General features: G+C 42.1%; 3 protein-coding genes across 4 annotated transcripts; 1 reads left to right on the forward strand and 2 right to left on the reverse strand.

Annotated features, from left to right (window-relative positions):
• Positions 1-267: 267 nt before the first annotated feature.
• On the forward strand, positions 268-6,385 carry SKIC8 (SKI8 subunit of superkiller complex). Of its 2 annotated transcripts, none has more exons than XM_078599867.1 (11): positions 268-349; positions 996-1,046; positions 2,374-2,401; positions 2,543-2,648; positions 3,695-3,867; positions 4,616-4,764; positions 4,876-4,969; positions 5,115-5,208; positions 5,591-5,683; positions 5,788-5,866; positions 6,040-6,385. In XM_078599867.1, the coding sequence occupies exons 2-11, from the start codon at positions 1,035-1,037 to the stop codon at positions 6,127-6,129; spliced, it is 918 nt and encodes a 305-aa protein (XP_078455993.1). In that variant the 5' UTR covers positions 268-349; positions 996-1,034; the 3' UTR covers positions 6,130-6,385. The 2 variants fall into 2 exon arrangements, with proteins under 2 accessions (XP_078455993.1, XP_078455992.1); XM_078599866.1 differs by having other exon boundaries at positions 273-355.
• Positions 6,386-6,474: 89 nt separating this feature from the next.
• Positions 6,475-14,800, reverse strand: LOC144721915 (dnaJ homolog subfamily A member 1-like). The gene is made up of 9 exons (XM_078599864.1): positions 14,512-14,800; positions 12,512-12,672; positions 11,379-11,562; positions 10,731-10,835; positions 10,099-10,326; positions 9,478-9,592; positions 9,130-9,245; positions 7,814-7,914; positions 6,475-7,237 (listed from the first exon to the last, which is right to left on the reverse strand). Exons 2-9 carry the CDS (start codon positions 12,641-12,643, stop codon positions 7,007-7,009), a joined length of 1,212 nt encoding a protein of 403 aa, XP_078455990.1. The 5' UTR covers positions 12,644-12,672; positions 14,512-14,800; the 3' UTR covers positions 6,475-7,006.
• A 1,400-nt stretch (positions 14,801-16,200) lies between these two features.
• Positions 16,201-24,377, reverse strand: LOC144721917 (ras-related protein Rab-8A). The gene is made up of 8 exons (XM_078599868.1): positions 24,172-24,377; positions 20,941-21,001; positions 20,658-20,718; positions 20,388-20,465; positions 19,530-19,619; positions 18,521-18,586; positions 18,370-18,420; positions 16,201-17,527 (listed from the first exon to the last, which is right to left on the reverse strand). The coding sequence occupies exons 1-8, from the start codon at positions 24,293-24,295 to the stop codon at positions 17,435-17,437; spliced, it is 624 nt and encodes a 207-aa protein (XP_078455994.1). The 5' UTR covers positions 24,296-24,377; the 3' UTR covers positions 16,201-17,434.
• Positions 24,378-25,670: the final 1,293 nt, after the last annotated feature.

Here is a 25,670-nt window from a genome sequence, read left to right on the forward strand (position 1 = left end):
CTCTGGTATCCCAACCATACTTTCACACCAATACTTTACCATCAGTTGGCTTTCACGCCATTACATTAAACGACTGATGAATTGATGAGTTAATTTAATACACGGCTTAATTTCTCAATTAATATTTGCCGAGTCGTTGGTAGAGCGGTAGTAGCCACAGCAACAGCGAGAGATATACTCGATGTGGTGTGCTGGCTTCGGGAATATCAAGCCCTGGACACTGAATATCGATCAGCTGAATGGGATTGGTCCACGTGACCGCAAAATCACGCGGTGCGAGATCTCGCGAGACATTCTCGAAGTCTCGTGAGAGTTGGCGGCGTGGAGGTGGCAACGAAGTCGCCGCTTGGTAAATGTGCGAATTTTGTTTATATAAAAATACTATTATGTTACGTCATTGGGCGCGCTAAGTTATTTGTTTAGCATATTAACTGTTTGGCGCCGTATTGTCGCGATGTTTGTTTGGATTTAATTTAAAACGCGGGTTACGTGTCAGTTGAGCTGGTCACTGTGGTGGGACTAGAATAACTAGGCCCTCATTGAATTCCTAGTTGACACTCGTGTAAATGTATCAATAAACAAGGGATATTTACAATAGCTCCTTTTTATATCTAGGAAAGCCTCGGCGAGTCTAAAGACTTGTATTCAGGAGGGCTCTGCTACATTGGGGTGCTTGGCCGATGCAGCTCGTATCGCTTGTTTAAGCCCCAACCAGCGGTAACAATTTCACATTCATTTGGACGATTTTTTGACTGCACCCCATACCAATTTTACTTTACCACATAGTGGTGCTCTTGATATTAATCCAGCATGCAAGCCGTACGCCACCCGGCGGGACCTAGGTAAAGGTTTGCAATAGGTGTGTCTATGCGGTATTTTTAGTTTTTTGTCCCCCCCCACACACCTCCGATAAGCACGGTTGGCTACGTATGGTGAGAAAGAAGTTCAACATACATACGTACTTATAGATTTGGTTAATTTGTGCTGTCTTACAGACTCGACCTGCCCGATAGAATCACGTCATTCAGCCCAGCATGACCACGCAGGTAAAGGGGGGGGGCATGTTTTAATTTACAGTGGCACGACAATAGAGCGTTTTGTTTCATGGATGAACAGGAAAGTCGATTTTTCAAAATGCACTTGTGTCTTTGGAACCCAGGTCTGTGGTTTGACCATTTATAGCTGCGTGACTTGATGTTAACGTTCAAGACTTAAAGCCCCGAATCGGGTGGAATTCGCTTAATTTTGACTTTTAAACGAAGACCGCGCCTATATTTCAAGACGGTCCTATCTTGTTATCTTAGCAACAACATCCCCTCATCTACCCCTCGCACTTTCCAAAAGATGAACAGTCTGATCTTGATTTGAAGCTTTCGTGACTGCAGGAATCCATACTCTTTGGTTCTTTCGGTAAAGTCACGTAGGTATAAAATAAAATAAATCACGACGTTTCGGGCGCAACACAAGCGTACGGCATCATTATACCTACGTGACTTTACCGAAAGAACCAAAGAGTATGAACAGTCTGAGCAATATATGACATTACTGCAGTTCACTACATTTGTACACAGAGGAATACGAGTTCCTGTAGTAATACAGTATATTACATATAAATAAAAACAATAACTGCACTTAGTACGACAGTCTGTTACATACCAGAAAAGGACATAAATGTACTAGAGTATTACAGAATCTTGCATAGTGCAAATTAGAGCAATAAACACATTAGTCCTGTAATACATTACATTAAATGTTAATTGCACTTACTGATATCATTGACGTGTGGCTCCCTTAACTCTTGGCTGTGTGATTAGAACACTGTTTAGAGGTCGGTGGTTTTACCGGGCAGTGCAGCAGTTGAAACAATGGGCATGTCTTAAATCCGTCTCCTCTGTCCACCCAGCAGTAGAAATGAACCACAGTCGGATGGCAGGTCCGTATGTGGTGGGATAATGTGTACTGCTAACTTCTCCATCTGGCCATCGTTAAAGAGTAAGCCAACTAACCCTCTTAAGATGTGCTATCTAATGTTCGCGGTAGTAGACGACCTGCCTGTAATAGAATAAGCGAGCAATTGCAGGGCTGCACCTTGTTGTAATGTATGCTATACCCATGGACCAAATACTTCTGACAGCCGATGTTTGAAAGCCTCAAATGGATCAGCATTGTGGATTGTGAAACTCACTTCAAGAGGTGATCACATGTGGGGAAATAATTCATTTTAGCTGCGACAATGGTCATTTGTTTGGCTTGGTGTGTAAAATCCTGACTGGTGCAATATATAGTATAGTGAGAGTACTGTAGTGATGGATGCTATTTCTCTTCAAAAAATTTGGTTCAATGTATATTTACATACTAATTTCCCCATTGCAGTACAGCATCCAGTTCAAGCAAGAACAAGGTGGGTTTATATTTTTTTCTGTACAATCATAATTCGAATGATATAATCGTATTTGCAATACACATTTTACACTGTGCTATGCAAGTACAGCAAAATTACATGGCAGTAGCCAAGTACAATGTTTACCGCTTTCCGCCGCAGCCCATGAGGATGCCATCTGGTCAGTGGCGTGGGGAAAGAACGAAAAGGACGGCACGGACAATATCATCACAGGCTCCGTGGATGACCACGTCAAGTGCTGGAAATGGTGCGCGATTCACAGGAAGAAAGAGAAGGGAGTCCAAGGGAGTTTAACTATGATGCACTGCCCTTGCTCTAAAACACAACCATGCCAATGTCTGGAGTGTCATAATAAAAGTCTGATAAAGCATTGCATTTTGGTAACACATTTATTGTTGAATGGATAATTTTTACAAGGCCAAATGCCCTTTCAACACAGTAAAATCACAGCAAGCCACTGACTAACCGGATTTTGCATTTAGCCACTCCATGTTCGTTAAATAATAAAATAATTGCGGTCTCCACGACTCTCATTGGAGCACGTGTAAGCAGTCCCTACCACCCACCTTGCAGCCCATTAGTGAAAGGATTAGGATTTAGCACCGGTGTTTTTTTTATTTTACAGTAATTGTAGAGTGTTTTTGCTTCGTGTTTTGTTTAACTCGGTGTTAGCATCTTTACTTTCCTTACTTGGTTTTAATATTTTTGTCTATTGCTATTTTCAGGATTATGTTTATCATTTTTTCCCTCTTAGATTTTTTCATGTTTTCAGGTTTAGTTTATTTTTATCCCTCCACTTTCATATTGATTGCTTTTTGAAGCTATTTTGCACTAGTTATATAAGTCTTGGAACACAACATACTACAACGGTGAGGACTGTACATCACAGTGACACTAATAAACGTAACAGTAATGGATAGTCATGTAGGTTATATTACGTAACCTATATCACATTTTACTGTATTTGCAGTAGAATGCATGCACAATTCCTTTTTTATGTGTTTGTAATGTTAGGTGTAATGTAGTGTTCTTAGAAATATATTACAGACGTTTTCATTGTAGCAGCTAGCTAGACGTTTTAGCTCGCTGGACCAGTATTCATATTTGCCTGGCTAGCCAATGTTTTACTGTATTTGCTTGAAACAGCTCTAAGCCTTAATAGCCACAATAAAAACAACTCTTGACAGGAACTATCATTAATTCAATCCGTTTCTAGCTCTTTTCCCCAAGCTAAGTCCCAACTTAAGCCAACTAAGCCATTAACAGGGCATTTTCCCTCTGGTTGTCGTGCAGGGCGGATGATAAGCTGGAGCTGCAGTGGACATTGGAGGGCCACCAGCTGGGAGTGGTGTCTGTGGATATCAGCCCTACAGGGGCACTAGCAGCCTCCAGCTCTCTGGATGCAAACCTTCGCCTCTGGGACCTGGAGTGTGGCAGTGAGCTCAAAACGATCGATGCAGGACCAGGTCATACAAATTATTTAAGCTGGGACACTTCCTAACTGTTAATGTGTTCAACACTTCACGCAACTTTATTTGTTCGTAGGACAGTTAACATTTCACTTTACTGACAAGACAGTCCATGATAAATAAGCAGCATTGATCACATGCAACATGCACACATCGTGCTTCTCAAAAGTCATATCATCTGAAATTGTGCAATTACCTTCCACAGACTTGTCTAGATTGGCCGACTGCCGCATGCTTGCTTGCTTGCAATTACATCCTCCACCATTTTTGCACTGTCGCTGCTTTATGAAGTGACATCTTTTTATGCTACTTCAAATGCATGAATTCTTCCTGTTGTTTGAGTATATACCCTTCTCCTAAGCAGGTATCTTTCTCGTTTGGTTACAGCACCATGTAAATGTAAAACAATTTATTTCGTGATACTGCATTGGCAGTAGTCCACAAGCACAAATAACAAAAACTCATCACATTTGTCAATAACACTTCACAGAGGCTAGAGGTAGTTTGTATTTTGTTAGCCAAGCAGCCGGCCTGTAGACTATAGGATATCCCAAGAATGGTACTACTCTTCCATACTCTTCCCCCTTGCTTCTGGGTCTCACACCATGAGTCAATCCTTTGCCACTTGTGTGTTGTCAGAATAACTGCTACACCTACACCCGTCCGTTTCTGTCAGTATTCTGCTACCATTGTATCAAAGGAAATTCAACAGGTAATTAATTATCTCTTTTCTTTTCCTTGACAGTGGATGCCTGGTCAGTAGCGTTTTCCCCAGACTCAAGGTTCTTGTCTACAGGCAGTCACATGGGGAAAATAAATATCTTCGGCATTGAAAGTGGCAAAAAGGAGTCCACTCTCGACACAAGAGGAAAATTCATTCTCAGCCTTGCCTACGTAAGCGTTGCCATCACTTCGTAACTTGAGGCACATTACAGTTTTCAAAATGACGTGTGGCCGATTCTCAGATGTTTTGAGTTCATATACATGTTTTATCTCTTCTGCTAGAGTCCCGATGGTAAACACTTGGCTAGTGGTGCCATAGATGGCATCATAAACATTTTTGACATTTCAACTGGCAAACTTCTCCATACGCTAGAAGGTAAGGAGCACTTAACATTCTATGATGCATATCGTGCCATAGACATGCATATACTGCATAATTGTAAAAAAAAATTGCTTGACCAATATTGAATGTTATTTTTGCTAACAATGAAGTTATTTCCTTTTACCTTGGACACGTGGAGGCCATGCTATGCCCATTAGGTCTCTGACCTTTTCTCCGGACTCCCAACTTCTGATCACTGCCTCGGACGATGGTTACATCAAAATATATGATGTGTGAGTAGATCTTCAATTCACCTTCTTGTGAATGTTTACCTTCTATGTTTGGGAATATACAGAGGAGAATTTAGTGTGTCACACAAGGAGATCTTCTTGGCGGGACAATTATGAGATGCCATCGTTTTGTGAGCAACGTTTTAAACTAACCCTTAATTGTTGAACAATTAAAATGAACAACATTTTTATTGAATGGTTTAGGTGATAAGTGTGGTATTGATTTTCTATCACCAAATATTGTGCGGGTTATAGGAGCTTTTAGTGCTCACCGAAGCTCTTGCCAGCATCAAATGTATTGTATACAACAAACGGCAGTGGATACTAGCTAGTTGTGCAAGTGGAATTAAATGTGTGTAATTCAGAATTACGCAATTTCTTGCAGACAACATGCAAAATTGGCAGCGACTTTGAGCGGACATGCCTCTTGGGTTCTGAACGTGTCCTTTTGTCCTGACAATACCCACTTTGTGTCCAGGTGAGTTTGTTTTTATACAAGCTGAACATTTTATATATTTTTTTCTTTTGTTTATTTCCTCTGAAGCAAGCAAGCTTGCTTATTAACCAATTATTTTTTTACAGCTCTTCGGATAAAAGCGTAAAAGTGTGGGACTGTGGGTCCAGGACATGCGTGCACACATTTTTTGACCATCAGGACCAGGTAAACCTTTAAACACAAACCATTGTACCATTGCCCCTTTGTCCTAATCTGTAAATCACTGTGTATCTGCAGCACCTCCTACTGCTTTGTCTAGTATCCATGGGTATGCCAGTGACTTTGATTCTGGTTGCCCATGCAGTTGTGCTGTGCCTTTTTACCACCCATTTCTGTAGGTGTGGGGTGTGAAGTACAACAGCACTGGCTCCAAGATCGTCTCTGTTTCTGACGACAGGGCAGTTCACATTTACGATTGCCCCATGTGATGACAAGGCACATTACAGCAACTGGCAGCGATCAAATGGACTAGACAAAGGTCTACAGTTGAGCTGTAAATGTAAAAAGTATTTTTCGATTTCGTGTATAAAAATGTAGACATTCTGCAAGCATTGTTCTAATCCAAATTTGCTTTCACTCATTCCCTTTCCACTTCGTTTAATATTGTTGCGGCATGTATTTGAAATTCCTGGAACTGCTTCGATTATTGCATTAAAGTTTATATATTAAATTGTTTTAAAAATACTCTCAATATATTGTCATATATTCACGGTTTACCGAACCTGGAAAGACATCCATAATGCATTTCATAAAACTATATCGAAACATCTCAATATGTCACATCAATTGTTTTATTGTGCTGCTGGTAACTTTTGAAGTCAACCTTATACAGATTAACCCACAACCAGTGTAATACGATTTACATTTGTGGGGACATTTTTGGAAATACAGAAATGGAATATCTACCTGAAGCTTTTCCAACACAAGGGTTTTTTTGTACAATTAAGGGCATATTGACACAAATTCAGATTGCACATTTACATAAAATACATTGAAAGTGAAGGATAGCCACACCCAGATGGGTTGAGAACCCGATAGAAATCACACTTGATGCATCCTAAATCTACACAAACGATCAAAGATATTAAGTTTTTTGTTGCTGGCATTTTGTACAAACCTGCTGAGAAAGTTATTTGCAAAGGGGCCTGTTGCCCAACTGTACAAAAGTGGTCATTGCTTTGCAAGTCTCAAACAAATGCACCAAAGTCAACCTGATCTGGGCTTGGTCGTGCCCCCACGTAAATCCGCTTCTATATTTGGAAGGCAACGGAGGGGGGCGAGTGCTGAACGTGGAAATAAAAGTGCTCATGAGGTCTGACATGGCATGCCACGTGGCTGATGGTAGTCTGCTTCATCGTCCTCCATGTACACCTGTCCGGCGTAGTGGCTGTGGTACCGCCCGTGTGCCGGGTCCAGCTCTGTAAGCACCACCACCTCGGTATCGTCTGACTGCACGTAGCGCTCACGCCGAGGCAGCACGGCTTCCAGCTGCGGCAGTTTGTGCGCCGGCAAGAATCCCGCCAACGGGAACTTCACCTGCACGACCACGAGGAGACGAGAAACGTCAGTTGCTATGGTGCAAGAAATCGATGGTTATAGCGACAGTTGAATTGTGTTGTCATGATTATACTTTGAAATGTGTCAAATTGCCTGACGTGACAAGGAGGTGGTGCGCCATTAATCCAGCAATTGTTGGTATATTACAGATTTCTGAAAATCCCAAACCTGTTATTTGCCCAGAAGAAGCATTACAACTCATGGGTGTGTCATGAACGTTTAAACGGACTTTCTAGGTACTCTGGTTTGCTCCCACATGCAGGACCATCCTAAAAAAATAATCGAGACAAGACGAAGCCTTCTTAAATCAATTTATCTCCTGTATATTACATCATTTAGACCAAGAGTACAATAATGGACCCAAACATTAGTAAAGAGACAATGTTGTATTTTTAACTAAACACCAATTGGCCAAGCTTGTTGAGAAAAATGGTTGGATTTCCAAATTGTGTGATCAAGCCTGCATTTAAGTTAATCTTTACAAAAGTGCTTTGCAATGAGTAGGTTTATTTGCAGTTATGCCAACTTTAGTTGGTACAATATGTTGTCCCTTACACTGAATTGGATGATGAGGCGTCCTTTCTCAAATGGGTCACGATACAGAGGCATGCCTTCATTCAGTATGCACTTCACATCGCCTTCTTTGATGACCTCACCTGTAAGGAAAGTGGGAAAATTAGCATTTGCAAGTGTTGCACAGGTGTAATGGCAGGGGCCAGAATATAAAAAAGTATCTTACGTTTTGTGGCAAGTACAACAAGTTACAATTGCCACAACAGAAATAACACAAAATTCCATTGCAGATGCAACTTTGTATACTTGAAAAGCTTTCACGCATGTGTAGTGACATGACGTCACTACTGTGTTGGGACTGAGTGTAGTGACATGAAGTCACTACTGTGTTGGGTCTACGGGTACTGTAGGCGGCATGTCACTGAGGTCGCATCAGGCCGTGACACTGCGTAAACCCGACAGAACACGTGACCGGACGAAGGGGGGCCAGGAGCCCCAGTGGGGAGCTTGGTGGTCACGTGGTAAGGAGCCCTGACTTTCCCGAAGGATCGGGAAGGGGGGCGTTACCGAGGGCGGGGCTGGCCACGCCCCCCTTCCTGAAGGATCGGGAAGGGGGGCGTGGCTGAGGGCGGGGCCGGCCACACTGCAGCAGTTATAAGCAGGGTGTGAAGAGACAGAGTGGCTGTTCAACCCCGGGATGAAGATGCCATCAGCAGTCCTATTATCTTCGTCCGTGACCAGGCAGCCCGTTAACCTGCCCTGGTCACGTTATATAGTATTCCCCCGAGTGTTACATTTATTATATATATAGTGTTGCCTCCAAGTTGGGTGTGCGCCTCAATCAAACCCGTTACACATGCATAGGTTTAATGAAGGCCTAAAATAACATTTAATATGTAATTGAACAAGTACGCAGTATGCTAATTGTAATGTTTTTGAATAATGTTGCAGCAACTAAGTTTAAAGCTTGCTGACAAGCTTTAGTGAATAAAAGCCTCTACAAGATAAATTAATTACAGTGACTAGCACACACCCTACCTCTAGTGATGTCAGATTAGTGGTGTTATTTGTGCAAGTCGCCGTGTATTTGACAGCGATGCACGATGGCTATTGGAAGAAGAGCTGCACGGTGCGAATTGGTGTTGTTCCTGCCGGCGCCACGATTTTCTTTCAGACTGAAAATGTGAGCACGTCGTTCTGCGTGATGCCGTGACCCAAACAAGGTGAGATCCGTTGAATTGGATGGATTTAACAATAAAGGGAAAACATAAATGTTAGACCACTGCAAAAAGCTGACACATTGTGGTATTGGAATGTCTTAGCGCAAACTCATGACTGCATTAGATCAGTATACTGACCTTGATGAGACGTGATGAGGATTGTTCGGTTGTCGAGAGTCTTGATGGATCGCTGAAAACCACACAGTGCCTCAACTAGCTCAATTTCAATTTTCATCACCAGATCGTCTTCTCTCCTGCATAATAAATGGCACAGTGGCAATGAGAGTACATTGTGTATTGGGTTTGTAATAAGACAGTAAACTAGTGAAAATTGTCAAATATCACAAGATGCTGCTTTAACACAGACTAGATTTACAGAATCAACACTTTCCACTGTATTCCCTAAGAGCCATTTTAACATCTGAGTTACTATTTTTATCGACTGTTTTGTGAAGAATGGTTATGAATGTCTGGTCACCAATATACCTGTGAAACACAGGGTGTTCTTTTTGGTCGAGAACGATGACGATGTGCCCAGGTTCGAGGTCTGGATCCTGGTCGCCCTCGCCATACAATGTAATTTTCTGGCCATCCTTCATGCCTGCCAAAATATTTCAAGCTTAAGAAATTCTAAGGCACACATTTGGTTACAATGAATACGTTTTATTTATATCAAGAGACAGATATCTCAATGCAGAACTCTATTAACCACACTTAATAAGCACAGATATTGGGGAAAATAAATCGAGGGCATTAAAATAAAACAACCATCATTTAGGAACTTGATGACTATCGTAAACAGGAGGGATGTAATCATTCCCTGCCTCCATGATTAGATGAATCGTCACAATTCGATAAATATATGTTTTTGCTCTGGTAGGGCAGTGGAAAAGTGCTACCCCCAACTGTATAGACCACAAATCACTTGAAGGGATCTCGGAGGTAACTCTGTGATATCCGCTGCCATGGGCCTTCCCTAACACGAAGGGCTGCACTGCTCTGCACGAGATCTAAATGGATTCTTCATCTCATGACAATACACTGATATAATATTTGTATTCAGGTCAACATTTAAGAGAGATGTCAATTAACAAAACACAGCCTCACCCTTACTGATGTGCACCTCCAGGATCTTCTTCTCGCGAACGATCTTGCGCCCGTTGCAGTAGCGGCAGCGGTGCCGCGGGTTGATGCGCTCGCCATGGCCATGGCACTCGGGACACACAGACTGGATCTGCTGCACCATGCCCAGCCCAATTTGCTGGATCTGCAGGTACATGCCTGTTCCCCGGCATGGCACACAGCGTTCCACCGCACCCTTGCGGCCCCCACGACCTGCCAGGCACGGCAACCACGCAAAACCCCCATTTGTTGTTAGAAACTCGGTGTGGCAGATCAGCTTCAACATTTATGTGTCAGGGTTAGAAAGGCTGGCATGTAAGATACTGCATACACAAGAATGCTTATTGTACCAAAATACTACTGTAGATGTACATTAAACCTTGTTTTTTTAATGGAGAAAATATGCTAGATCATATGCCTTAAAGCAGTTGCGAAATAATGAAATCACGAGTGACGCAATTTTGCAACATGGTGATTAAAATGGAATTCCAACAATAAAATGTTCACTTTCAGCTTATTTCATCCAAGTAGGGTGGATTGGCCAATTTTTGCAAAAGAATGTAAGTATTACTTGTTTCAATGGACAATCAAATGTCATGTGCTGGCCCCTGGCATACCTTCACACTTTGCACACAGCACATTTTTTTGAAGTGCCAGTTTTCTGGTTGAGCCATTGTACATCTCTTCCAAGCCCACAGACAACTGGTGTACAGCATTCTTGCCTGATGGAGACAAGAATGTCAGACAAAACTTTTAAACAAAGAGCTTAAACAAAGGGAAGAATCTAATAGCTGGTTACATACAACTCCTTAAGCAAATATTCATTTAACCTTAAACCATTCACAATGATAAATGAAAGGATTTTTTTAGTTAAAACATGTGATTCAACCTGATTTAAACCATGTGACAGCACACCAAGTAAATATTTCTCATTTTGCAAGTGAAAGATACAAATACACTCACATACTAGAGTATTTTATAAGTAGTATGCACTTACACGCACTTTACACTCACGCAAATATTTATACACGCACACTTTGGTTTTGCGTGCCAGATTGATTATTTGCTCAAACCAATGTATCATTTCAAAGCTGCTGCTTGGAATGACATAGGGGCATAATTCTGTGTGGTGAAGTAAGAAGTCACACATGCCCAATTGCTACTTTGGCTCTAATCCTGAAATAAATGGAGGTGGCAACGCCACAAAATCTGCTGCGAGGTCTCATGCCCGCTTGTCCAATCGTGATGACCTTGACAAAATGTACCTCTCCTTTCCCTCTGCATGCGGGTGCCGCCATTGAAGAAGAGGTCAAATATGTCCATGGGGCTACTGAAGCCGTTGCCACTGTTGCTGCTGCCCCCCTTGAGGGCTTGCTCCCCTCCCATGTCATAAAGCTCTCGCTTCTTGGGGTCCAGCAGAACCTCGTATGCCTGGGAAATCTGTTTGAACTGTGTAAGCAAAAACAGAAGACAAGCCAACACACGCACGTTAGTGCCTGTCGGTATCTATTTTACAAGCCCATACGTGCAAGTTGCAGTGAGAATCCAAGCAAACTTTTGTATTCAATTTCATTAAATCTCATGATGGCTGGCAGCGCTCTAAATAGATGCCTATCTAGTGTGGCCAACTGCTGTAAATTTACAGCTGACTTTTCAGCTACATGAGATTGCAACGACCCTTCTGCGTCACCAAACGCCATATAAAATATTATGTACCGTGTCACTCTATTGTAAAGTTATGAAGTCACACATAGCTCTCAGAGTTCACGTATCACTATACAAAGTGCACATTCATATCTTGCTTAGCAGAGAGTGCTGAGGTTACTGGTCGCTGACCAAGGAGTTTGGCAGTTTTATTTTTGTCCTGGACAGTAAATATGTTGTCGAGAGCTGTGGCTATAATGTTGTTATGTGGTGGGTGAAGGATGTCCTCAGTCTCTGGTTTTTCACTCGGCATGTAACAATTCACCTCCAAAATTCAACATGTTATGTTATTATTTTATTTCACTATTATATTAAATATTTTCACCTACTTAATAGTCTAATTTGTATTTTTTCGTATGTATCGTCTCATTCGCTTTGAGCTGAAACCTAAAATTTGCATATCATTCATGTAAATTTTATTTTCCTTTATTTCCCCTTTGTGTCTCAGTGCATTGTATTTTCTGAATATATTGAAGTGAATTCAGTTACTTTTTGTTAATAAGTGAAAAATAAATGCAAATTGGTATCCTTAATTTATTCTTACATGCGCAAATTGATGGGTGTGCTGTAAGCATATTAATACATTTTAATGGTAGAATCGATTAAGATTATAGATACCTCCTTTGTACTCCACCTCTCAACAAATGGCGTGTTTGAGAAGAACAAGATGAACTAAAAAAATGAAACTGCTCACCTTTTCGCCTTCATTGGGGTTTTTGTCGGGATGGTACTTTAAGGCGAGTTTGCGGTATGCTTTCTTGAGTTCCTCGTGAGTGGCGTTTGTATTCACGCCCAAGGTGTCATAATAAGCAGTCTCCTTCACCATGGTTGCTCAGGCTGAGGTTGATGAGGCACCTGTTGACACACGCAGTCACGTCATGACACAATGGCAAATAACACTGAAGGCGGCTTGTCATTATTACATATCAGAAAATTGTGAATAGTTCTTTGTTTCCGTGACAGGTGGGGTTTTGGACAGTAAACTAGTGTATTTCCCAGCACAATCCACTGCTGTCTGAGGGATTCCACAAGCTGTATCGGTTGTGGGGGTTATTTGGCCATACATCAACACACTGATCAGTGCAGACAGTGTACGCGTGGGAGCATCGTACAGCATGACAATCAATGTTTCTTCACTGGCCCCTGCTGCCCACCACGTAGCCCCCCCGCAGGCCTTTGACAACCTGTTTGTGTATGGTGGCCACCCATTCAAGCACTATCCAGGGTCAACCCTGCTTAGATTCTGAGATCTGGCAAGATTTGGTGCATTATGGGTGATTTGGCCACAAACCCTCAACACTTGCTATTCACCATCAACTAAAGACTTAAAAGATATCCCTATAACTGTGCATTACAAAAAATTGACCACTCCAGTGTTTCAATGAATAAAATCAATGACATGCTCTTATTACTGCAGGCTCTGAACAGGTAAAGCCTGTTTAATAAAGACCATACTAACAGGATCACACAAAGGGCAATGAACTAATCCTGATAACCATATCACGTATTTAAAAGAACATTTAAACTGAATCTCAATGGGCCCTCTAACGATTACATAACTGAAAATCATTGTGTGTGGGCAGGGAGGGGAATGAAGCCATCGCTTATATAAACGGCGGCATTTTTTTGTTTACCGAAATGTGGATCTCGCGGGCTTTAACACACAGAGTAACCAATACATCGCAGTGGATTCAATGGCAACGGATTGAAACGGGCTTCAGTTGTTTATCGATACGATCATCTCCTTGCATTTCACGTTGCACCACGGGTTATTTATTTGTGTGTGTGAGCATTCACACCACACACACACCAGGCATTGCGAAACGGACCAGCTGAGAATACGCAGAGCCGAACCGATGAAAAACAACTCAGGTTTAAGGTTCTTGTTGTTGCTTAGCACAGTGTTTCACAGCGTCTCAATTCATCACGATCTCGTTGGGTTTTAAACGCCACGCGAATTGTAATCGCCGTGGCTTTAAAGCCAACACGTGTGGCATCTTCTCGGCATTTTCTTATTCTACCCCCACCATCACAACCCACCAAGATCGTTGAAATTAAAATAGCCTCAGAACGTCCCGCATAATACACGGCACACCAAGTTCTGCGAAACATCTGCGGGGTACATTCCGTACTTAGTAGTTTATTACCACATCCCCGGTGATCAAACATTTGGGATTCGGAGCCAGTTTCGAACGTTCAGCCGAAACTGGGGACCGGCACTCGTCAGCCCGTCAACCCCTAACGCGCCCGGCTGATGCGATCATTATCAATTATTATAATCATCAATCAATCAATCAAATACGTGTGTTATAGAGCAATAATCCGTTTTAGTCGTGGGGGGGTAAATATTTGAATCGTGGCAACGTTTGGCCATGAGATGCAGCGTCGGCATGGGGGAGGGCCCTTCATCCAACTGCGGATTTTGACGATAATCAATCAACCTTTAGTATCGATACGCACGACATTCGAGGCCACGTTTCAAACGAGCAAAACCTTTTTATATCCTCGCACACGTCCCTCTGTTCACAGTACAACCACGTTAGCGGTGGTGGCTAGAGGAGGAGGAGGGTAATGGTTGTCAGCGGGTGTCGCCGGCCGGCCACAGGGTCCCGTCAACCACCCATCGCTGACCGGGCCCGTCCGTCACTTTCCCCGTAGCCGCACACGACACGAGAGAGAGAGAGACACACTTACCGGCTCAGAACAGGGGGAGAAGCCAGCGGTGGTAGAGCTGTTGTTGTCGTGGTGGTGGTGGTGATGGTTGTGGTGGTGGAGGGGGGTGGTTGTGGTTGTTTCTGCCGGTGCCCGATTTTTTTTCGCCGCCGCTTCGTGCGAGAGCCACGCGGGGTTTTGCCTATGGGGGTAGTAGTGGGGAGGGGGGAGGTTGTCCTGCCGCTCCGTCTTCACGAGAGAACGAGGAAATTTGGTACGGGGGGGGTGGTGATGAAGCAGAAGCTTCTGGAAGCCGGCACTGTGACGTCATAGGCGCCACGTGAAGGGACGGGAAAAAAAAGAGGCGGCGCTCCTCCCACGGCGCACGCAACGCTCGCCCCTTTACCCCCTAAAGATGCCCTTACAGCTGTTTAATTATAGACCACCCACCACCACCATCGTCCTCTCGCTGTGTTGTAACCCACCGGTGGTGGTGGTGAGCGTTGACGCGTCTGTGCTGCCCATGTTCACAAAGCCCTCTGTGTGTGTAGTCTTGTCTGTGTTCCCCATTCACCAACACAGTGTATTCCCCATTCACCAAGCCAGTGTGTGTACCACTGTATCGTCTTGTCTGTGTTCCCCATTCACCAAGCCAGTGTGTGTACCAGTGTGTTGTCTTGTCTGTTCCCCATTAACCATGCTAGCGTGTGTACCACTGTGTCATCTTGTCTGTGTTCCCCATTCACCAACTCAGTGTATTCCCCATTCACCAATCCGGCGTGTGTACCACTGTGTCGTCTTGTCTGTTCCGCATTCACCAACTCAATGTGAACCAGTGTGTCGTCTTGTCGGTGTTCTCCATTCTCCACTGACCAGCGTGGTGAAGTATGGTCAAGTAACCCTTCTGCACGACGTGGAGAGGCGAGGGAAGCCATCATCCAGCAGTGGATTTACAAAGGGACTGTAAACGTGTGGTACTCTGGCATGCCGGGGTGATATGAAAAACGAAACCGAACGGCCTTTACCCACGAAGCCACAACGTAAAATAAATATACCCGCACTGACCAACGTGACGGATCGCCAAACCCCTACGATTGGCGTTATAGTGGGCTAGGTGGCAGGCAGAACAAGCCTGTGTTGCAAAACCCATTGTGTATATATGCCACATGGATTCTCCTCGCCTTCACGAACCCGCTATGACTTGCGTGAAGTACGTCAGAAACCCCACCACAGCACGGGGAGGGCCCTCATTCAGCAGTGGGTTTACGAAGGGGCTGTAGAATTATCGTTGGAGATATACTCACTCTCAAGGATCCATGGAATGCCAAACATGTCAAACACACGTGCGTAGTGGTCGACAACCTTAGCTGATCAATGGCATCAACACCTGTAGATGTTTGAGGAACTGAAATGTTCATGTGAATTATTCAAATACTGTACCTTACTTATCGATACTGAATGTACAATACTAGGGAACTATGGTTAGGGGATTTACCAAGAAAACAGTATTAGGGTAGTGTACTTTAAATTTAAATATAATCGTGGGAAATGGCATGCAGTTAGGCTACCATGTACAATGGTCGATTAGTTTTTAGTTTCTGCAAACGAGTTAAACAGGAAACCACGCCGCATTCATTATTTGTGAATCACATGCTAGGAAAACTATTTTTCAAGGGATTGTTGTCGAAACAGTTTCTACGTGGCTTTACCACTGACCACACTTTCTGGAAGTTTCTCATACGCATAACTTTATTAACATCTTTTTTTTAAAAAGAGACTTTACTAGTAACATCCTACAAAGATTACAGAACAGGAAGTGTGCTAATATTACATTAAAGATGCTTTACATGTGCTTTATATAAAAACAAAATAACAAAAGCCCCTTCACATTAATTTTGATGTTCAGTAAATTGACATTGTGCTCCTTTTCTGTTGCAGACCGCCAATATTATTTAAATAGCTCGATTGCAAACATTAAGTGAGCATGTTTACAAATCCAGTCATTAACTTGACTCAGAATGACAGCTTGACGAGTCATTACACAATTAAGCTGCCTAATCTGAACCAAGTACACACAGCAGTCTTCTCCTAAGACAACACTTGGGATTAAATTGCCACCTATCTTCTTCATAAAACGTGTACTGAGTCGATGAATCCAAAACTGAGTGGTGCATTTCATGTGGTTTAATCCCACTACAGTGGTTTTGTACCTGGCTACCACAACATTCATTTACAATGTATAATTGGATGTGCTCAGCTTTTGCAATGCGTGCAGTACAAAACTACGCAATTATTTTGAAGGCATGTGAAATGGCAAAGTGGTTACTCATTAGTCACTAAAATATCTAAATGGAATGTCAGTTTGTAAATACTACTTAAGATATATACCATATTTAACAACTTGAAAGCATAAGAAAAATATCAATGTGCATTTTTAGCAAGACCAGGGAATCTTTACAATTATCTTTTACAAAATTCAAACATACACCTCGCGACATCAGAAATGATGCAATGTGCCTGACTGCCCAACTTGGGGGAGAGATACACGACAATCGCCTGCCGTTATACATTTTAGATTCACCCACGACCCCAGTGCATCACGTCAAGTGGACACAAACACAAAAATAATCATTTGGGGGGAAAGGGGACCTAAACTGTTGACAAAATTAGTGGTTAAATTATTAAACATTAAATTACATTTCAACCACTCAATTTGTGGGAAATATTTCTTTTTAAATGTTTGAAATGATTCATATGCATAAAGTAAAATAACAATTTGGTCCATGTTTTAATGTGTGTAGTTAATCATATCCTCTGCTTTAAATTTCAGATAAAGGCTCAGCCCAATTAAAAAAACACAGCAGATGCTTAAAGGTGACGTTTGGATGATGCAGCCGTTCTTCATTGGAGTTAAAGTCCATTTTCCCAGCCGCTGCTGCTGTCATCATACATTGGGTGGGCCCTGTCACAGCAGGGCACACCTGAAGAAGCTGGTCTTTTTGCCCTGGGATGGAGCCGTGATCCGCACCGCGTTACTGTCAGGGGTGTTGTTTCCTTCCTGCGTAGCACAATGGACCGACAGTCGAAGGTAAAGGTACACATTTGCACGTGTTGTTTCAAAGTAGTTATGATCATAAATAAGTAACGAATTTAACAGCAACCTTTGCAAATGATAAATCCTGCAAACAGTTTAACGATATTATGCACAGTATAACTAAGAAAATAGCGTGATCCCTCCCTCTTAACCCAACAACAAAGCACGGAAAATATTCTTCATCAAATATAATTTTATTTTACAAGAGTGCCACGAATACAGAGTTTTAAAATATTAAGTTGAGAATATACTTTCATTATGCCATATCTGATCGATGTTCAAAACACCATTCTAACCCTTCTTTAACCAAAGGCCGCAGTGAAATGGATCTAGATGCTGTATCCTGTTTTTGCATCCTGCTGTCTTTAAAATGTAGATGTATATTCCCTTTGTCAATGCATTACTGGATAAGGGCCTCTCCATGGTGTGCAGGTCATGGTGGTAAAAGGACCACACGTCACGAGTCACAGCAGGTTCGTGAAGGTCAGGGACATACATATCGTACGAGGGATTTTGCTGCACAGCCATTTTGCTACTCAGCACGTAGCCCTACAGTTAATAAAAACACAGTTTTGTGCAGTGATCACCCACCCAACGCCTATCCAGACTCAAACCTGTTTAGATTCTGAGATATTAATTATTTGGTGATTGATGAATGTGTTGAGTTTTTTATATATGAGATCAGGTAACGGTTACTGGTGTTGTAGTCAAATGCCTCTTCACATAAATACACATTTACGTTCCCATGTTATACTGGAAACGATCAATCTTCAAAGAGAGATGATATATTTAACTTTCAAGCTTACCAGCTTTCTGTCCATTTTGGCTTTGATGTCTCTGGCCAGTGTGAAGAAAGCCTGCATTACAGACATTCAGAAGTAAACCATATTGAAAGAGCAGTCTTCACTTTTGTGCACTAGATGATACAATTGCAAATAAAAATTATAGCACGCTTACCTCCTCCACATTAATGCTGGCCTTGGCACTGGTCTCCATGAACTTGATTCCATATTCAATTGCCAGCTGCATGAACAATATGAAAAGAATCGTTACCATCAATGTGCAGAACCCATAAAATACTCCTCTGAACACTTATGATGAGGGCTCACTAGAGAAGACCACCTTATTTAATTAATGCATGTGTAGTGTAATAGCACCGGCTGGTGACCAGCAGTGGCAACTGCGGTGTACAAACAGTACACACGCCAGTGAGCATATACACGGGTGTGTCAACAGGGCGGAAGAACTGGGGCAAAGGTCATGGGGGGCCCCGTCTGAAAGCCCCTGGAACCTGAAAGTGGGTTCGAGAAGGGAGGCGCGGCCAGGGCGGAGCCAGGCCACGCTGCGAGGATAAAAGGGGTCGAGAGCGGGAGCTCGAGGTTGCTGGTTTGGGATTGGATCATCTCGTCGTTGCTGTCGTCTCATCGCCATCGTCGCTGCTGTCTGCGCTCGACATTGCGCTGCTAAATAGTCTGTTAACTGTCTCAGTCAGCGCTGCCGATACTAGACAGCTAGTGTTGTGTCAAGGCTAGCAAGTAGAGTGTGTGCAGGTGAGATTGTGTGTGTTAATAAAAGGTGCCTCTACAAATATCGTTTCCGAAGTCACGACACTACACATGTTCTCATTGACTTAAAATTAAAATGTCATGCTGAAAATAATTGTTGCCAATATATTATAAATCCACAACAAGTCATTACATGCGTGCATTGCATGAAGTCAGACGGAAGTGCAACTACGTTTGGAAAAGATATCAGCACAGCTAGATCAGAAACATAGGGAGACATAAATGTAACATGGCAGCCAGGGTACTTGAGTTTCTAACCTCTAACATAATGTGGTGCAATCATAACTCATGCAATGCAATGTGGCTGCTTCATGTCAAGACTCAAGATTGGTTGTACAAAGTGATGTCATGCATGCAGAAGCCAAAGTGACCACATGCAAAAGCTCGGTATTAGAGCTTACCTTCTCGCCCCTTTCCCTGGTCACCTGTCTCCGCTCATTCATGTCACACTTGTTCCCTAGAATCATCTTCTCCACATCTGCTGATGCATGCTGTTTGAAATTGAACAAAATAATGAATCAAACATGCGGATACACGTTTCACATCCTTAATACAGACAACTGTGGCCAAGTTAAAGAGTCATCGTGATTTCTTGCTCAAGTCAGCATTCACTGATATAAATACTAACAATGTTCTAAAAGTGTTAAAAAAAAATATGTACAGCTCATTTCAATCCCCTGCTGGATGAAAGCCCACCTCATATCATGTCACTCACAAAGACATTACAGACTAAAATTTCCCCAAATACAGTTGGGTATAATATTTTAGGATTTTGGTCCAGAAAAATTAAGGCTTAAAGGTTGACTGGTTATACTCAGAGTCGTTACCTTAACAGTCTACAATGCTTTTTCTCGTGCTAAATACATACAAATATACAATCCTCATCAGTAAACTGAATAATTTACCCCGTCTAGTGCAACACAACAGCTATTATTTTAGCTAGTAAGTGGGTATTGGCTGCTACCGGTTACTCACTAATAATCCGAGTAATACTTATGAATTCCAGAATTACTCTTTGGTTCTTTCGGTAAAGTCACGTAAAAATTGTTTTTATTAAATATTATTTAATTTATTTCGACGTGAGTTGACCGAAAGAACCAAGGAGTAATTCCTGCAGTCATGAAAGCTTCGAATCTAGTTCTAATTCCAGAATTGTTCTATTCATTACTTGAAAATAGATAATTTTATAAAACTACGATTATTACATTTGTACAAAGAGGAACGTCACATAAAACACAAACGGTTGATGTCCATTATACCTCTTCAATATTTCTGATCCAGTTTTTGATGTTTTCAAATGACTTCTCATTGGTAATGTCATACACCAACATGATGCCCTAATGGAGACAAGAACAAAAACATATCATTTCACTCACAAGTGTCAGTTGCAGCATACACATACATAATATTTAAACAAGAGGTCCGTTTAATTTCCTGCAACTGTTAGTTACACAGCTGAACACTTGTGATGCAAGGGCATGTTATTGCCGTTTACAAAAATGAACGGAACAACAGCTGTGTGTACGTACCATAGCTCCCCGGTAGTAAGCTGTGGTGATCGTCCGAAACCTCTCTTGACCTGCTGTGTCCCTTTAAAAACGTCATAGTGTACGCATTAATAATAGTTATACTGTACATGTATTAATGTAGACAATATGTAGCCACCCTGTTTCACAAAGCAAAGCACTGTAATAGCCTTAGGAAATGTCAAAAGATGTGTAATATACCGAGATCTAATCTTGCAGAAAATCTTGGCAGCTTGTGAGGAGTGGTGAAAAATGTGTTCACTCAGAAAGCACGGAAGCCGCTTACCATATCTGAAGTTTGATTTTCTTTCCATCCAAGTCTACTGTTCTGATCTTAAAATCTATGCCTGCAAGAAACAATAGGGGTTAGGAGAAACTTAAGGTGAAGCAGATCTTGATAAAGCTATTCAACTAATCGTTGCAGCCACAGGGCATCTCATGGTTAAAAACGGTAATCAGATTACGAACTGTACATAGGAGTGACCATCTATGGCTCAGCTCAAATGCGTTTCTGGAAATAGCTTTCCTGCTGCAGAAAAATGTTTGAATTGAAGGAGATCATTTGGGGTGTGCCTTCTCAAATAATCATTAGTGGCATGCATAGCTCCATGTAACACCCAGGCAACCTGACCCGTAAAACTTCCTGTCCAGAGCCGGAAAGCCACTTCCTGGAATTGTACTGTATGGTCCAAAATGCGGCAGATGAATACTGCGCACTGCAAGTGGCTCCTGTGTGCTTATCAAAAAGTGTACATGTGATTTATCGGTGAAATATTTTAAGGAATGTGAACAGCAACAATAATACAAAAGGTATACCAATGCTAGCAGGGATTATCATTTTTAGTGGCTTTTGGCCAATCAATTATAGAATAGTGGCCAGAAGATTGTTAGAAGTGGGGTTTCCCAAACTCTTATCCACTAGCAGAGACCAAATGACTGCACTTATTTAACTATACTGCAAAGACTGTCAGCAATTAACATCCATATTACAAGGATTCCACAACAGTAAACATCCAATAATAATGTTTACTCGTATACGTTAGAGGGAAGTATTAAATGATGACATTTCACAACTGCCTATTGACAATCGCAAATATATGCAGAACTGTTAAATACAGTAGCATGATACTTTGAGAAGTGGACCTAAAGTCTCTTTCTAATAAAACATTGTGTTGGAGTAACTGAGAATTGAGGCAGGAATAAGCACATCATGTTTAATAATTTACTAATTGCGAGCCGCTCAAACAATAGTTTAGTCGGTTTAAGGATAGATGTCACTGCACTGAAGCTAAACCAAAACTGCGATTTAGATACCTTCCTAAAAATATTTGTGCCAGTCCTTTCCACAAATACAGCGTGTAAGTATATCGTACATGCAGTGATGTAAAGTTGACCCTCAATACACGTACAACATTCATATTTGCGATTCACAACTATGAGCATCGCAAGACGCTCGTCCGTTTACTGCCCTAAATCGGTGGTGTAAATTCCATATTCCTATGGTGGAGATGAGTCGCACCATAATACAACCACCGTTGACATTACTCTTTGGTTCTTTCGGTAAAGTCACGTATAAAGAGAAAATAATAAATTTAATACTATTTTAATAATACTATTTTCTCTTTATACGTGACTTTACCGAAAGAACCAAAGAGTAATTCCTGCAGTCACGAAAGCTCCAACCACCGTTGACATCCTGTCGAGCACATTCACAATAAACCATACACAGAGATGCAATACATTATAGTCCTAACTTAAGCGTTTGTTGCCTTCGCCTGTTAATAAGTACATACACAAACGTGACAACACGTACAGATATGCACACCTGTCAACCCCTAATCAGTGACTACCGTATTACAGACCAGATCAGACCTCATTGGTCACCCCGTGCCCTTATAAATCTTAACATTCAACCTACAAAGTCCCATCACAAGGGAGAAACACAAATAGGCAAAACATTGTTTTGCCCGTATTGAAACGGTTGTACGCCGTGTGGAGCTAAAAAACTCAATTTCCCTGTACAAGAATACGGGTAACAAGTATAGATTGATATGTATGGATATTACTACTATATTGAGCCAAGAATGTCTGTGTGTAACGCGTGTGACGTCACTCCACATGCCGAACCCCCCCCCCCCCTTCATTAATATTCATGAGCGGATGGATTTTTACACTCACGCGGGTCGAGCGGAAATAAAAAATTGTTTTGCAAATTCGCTTTAAGTTTGACGTTTCTTTAGTATTAAAAGTTAATATAATAAATAATTATACGCAGCAAAAAAGTGTATTTGGTGTCTTTATTTTTTCAGCACTTGAGACAAAAGGCAAGTCTAATTTATGCTTCTACATTATGGTCAAGTAGACATATCTCAGTGATTTCCCAGATATTGTATCGAATTCTAATTTATTTCAACCCCAGCGACCGAAAGAAGAGAATCAAGTATCAGAGCAGCGAATTTTAACAAATTGAAGGTCATTTATATACAGTGCTACAGTGACATGAAGTGAAGTGTTTGATGACATAGTTTGTGCAAGATTCACTGCCATTAATACATTGCTACATTGAAATGAAGTTAAGTGTTTGATGACATAGTTTTGTGCAAGATTCACTGCCATTAATACAGTGCTACATTGAAATGAAGTGAAGTGTTTGATGAAATACTTTCGTGCAAGATTCATTGCCATTAATACAGTGCTACAGTGACATAAAGTAAAGTGTTTGATGACAGAGTTTGTGCAAGATTCGCTGCCATTAATACAGTGCTACATTGAAATGCAGTGAAGTATTTGATGACATACTTTCGTGCAAGGTTCACTGCCATTAAATGTAGCCAAGATACAATTATACTCTGCCCAATTCTTTCGTAAATATTACAGCTTCCGTCCTAGGACGGGCCAACAAGCTAGTGGTATATAGCAATAAATTAACAAAGAACTGCGAATTGTTTTATGAACTACGGTTCCATGTCATGGAAATACATGTCTACAAGTGTGCGGACCACGCTGTAAACATTATAAGTATGACGCTGGTAAACACAAACTTGACCGCTACGCAAACTTAACAGACACGCTTCGGACAACAACACTAAGCCCTTGTAAAGCTTTTAGGGGCCGACGAACACAATGCAAAGTTAAGCAATCGCGTCTCAATCGCTCGTGATGTCAACACAATTGTAGTGCAATCTTCAACGTTTCGGCAGCGACGTCGATAGAGCGTTACGATGTCGCGTCCGCCGCAACTTTATCCTTTTAAATATCACGAAAACTAAAAAGGTGAAACTCGGTTGTCTCCCTGGGGGAGGGGGGGGGTCGATCGTTGTGTTGCTCACGACGATCCTCCTCGTTGCTTGTACGTTGCCTGCCTCTTGACTCTCGAGCCAAGAGGCGGCAGGGGCCTTTTGCCCAACGCAAGATCGAGGAGCAAGGCGGTGGTAGTGGGGGGGTGGGTGGTAGGGATACTCAACATCATCATCGTCGTGCACCGACGCCGCCTGACCGCTCGAACTGCTTCACCCACCGATGGTGGAGATGAATGTGGAGTTGAAGGCGTCCTCGGAGAACCTGAAGAGCACGCAGGTCTTGCCCACGCCACTGTCGCCGATGAGCAGCAGCTTGAACAGGTAGTCGTACGTCTTCGCCATCTTGCATCTCGCGCCGCCACCACCACCGCCGCCGCTTCCTGCCGCCTGCAAGCGATGACGTCACTCCGGTGATTTTGGTGGAGGAGGAGGCGGAGATGACGTCATCGCGCTCCGGACATTTGTGACGTCACCGAGCGGTGCGAGATGAGGGGTTTGAATTTTCTAGATTTGAAGCTTCCGTGACTGCAAGGATTTCATACTGTTAGGTTTTTTCGGTAAAGTCACTTAGGTAAAAAAAAGGAAATAAATAAAATCATTTATTATTATTTTATTTTTATTATTAAAAATAATTATAAAAATGTTTATGTGATTTATTTTCATTTATTATTATTTAAACAAATCTATTCATTTATTATTATTTTATTTTTATACTTTTTTACTTACGTGACTTTACCGAAAAAACCTAAGAGTAGGAGGGTTTCAACGTCAATCCCACCCCGCCATGACATCATCACGCTCTGCGCAATGGTCCCAGCGTGAGTAGCTCTTGATGATGTCACCACGCAAGCCCGACAAGACGGGTGAGCTGATTGCGGTGACGTCATCCACCAGGTTAACACGCTGACGCATTTGCGGCGCTTAAACGACGTCATGGATTGTGAAAGGATGATGTCACGTTGCGCGTTGTTACTTTGTAGTTATTCCCCTCCCTACCCTACAATTACAGGTGTGACCCTACATTTTTTTACTCTATAAGCCGCAGTGGCTGCATTTTTTTAAATTAACTACTCACGACATGGGTAAAGATTCAATTTTGATCAGTTCATAATTAGGGACGTCATTTAATTGCGCTCATTATCGAAGATCACAAGCCAGTGACGTATGCTGTTTAATAGAACAGTAAATTGTGCGTGGTGACGTCACTGCTCGCAATTGTGCACGATGACATCACTTATCCCTGGCTGCGCGTGATGACGCCACACTCTCCGCCACGTGTGACGTCTGTCACGTTTAAAGCCACCCCATGAATAAGCAGGGAATTCCCAAACGCGTCTGACAAATTCATACAGAAGTTCTAGAAAACATAAGTGGATTTTTTTTTACCCGGGTCCCTCTGGGTTTTTCCCTCCGCGGTTAGAAGCATGCGTCTATGTTGTTCAGGTTATTTTGTTGCTGTAAATTTCCACGTGATAAGTTCTTCGATGAGCAATCGTTTGTGGCCAGGTAACTTCTGAAAAAAATAGATTAGCTCAGAAGGCTTTACCTGGTAAGATAAAAACATGGTTTATTTGTTTTTATACCTATATTTTAAGTGATTTGTTTACCTTTTCAATACTTTGCACTCTGTGTTCTTGTAATGTTTGTCATAACGTTCTGACCTGCCCCAACTGGGCATTTTTGAAAAATAGCTTTATACCTCATCGGATTTCTCCAG

The sequence above is a fragment of the Lampetra planeri genome, chromosome 13, assembly GCF_965212315.1.
Source record: "Lampetra planeri chromosome 13, kcLamPlan1.2.h2, whole genome shotgun sequence".
Classification (NCBI taxonomy): Eukaryota; Metazoa; Chordata; class Hyperoartia; order Petromyzontiformes; family Petromyzontidae; genus Lampetra; species Lampetra planeri.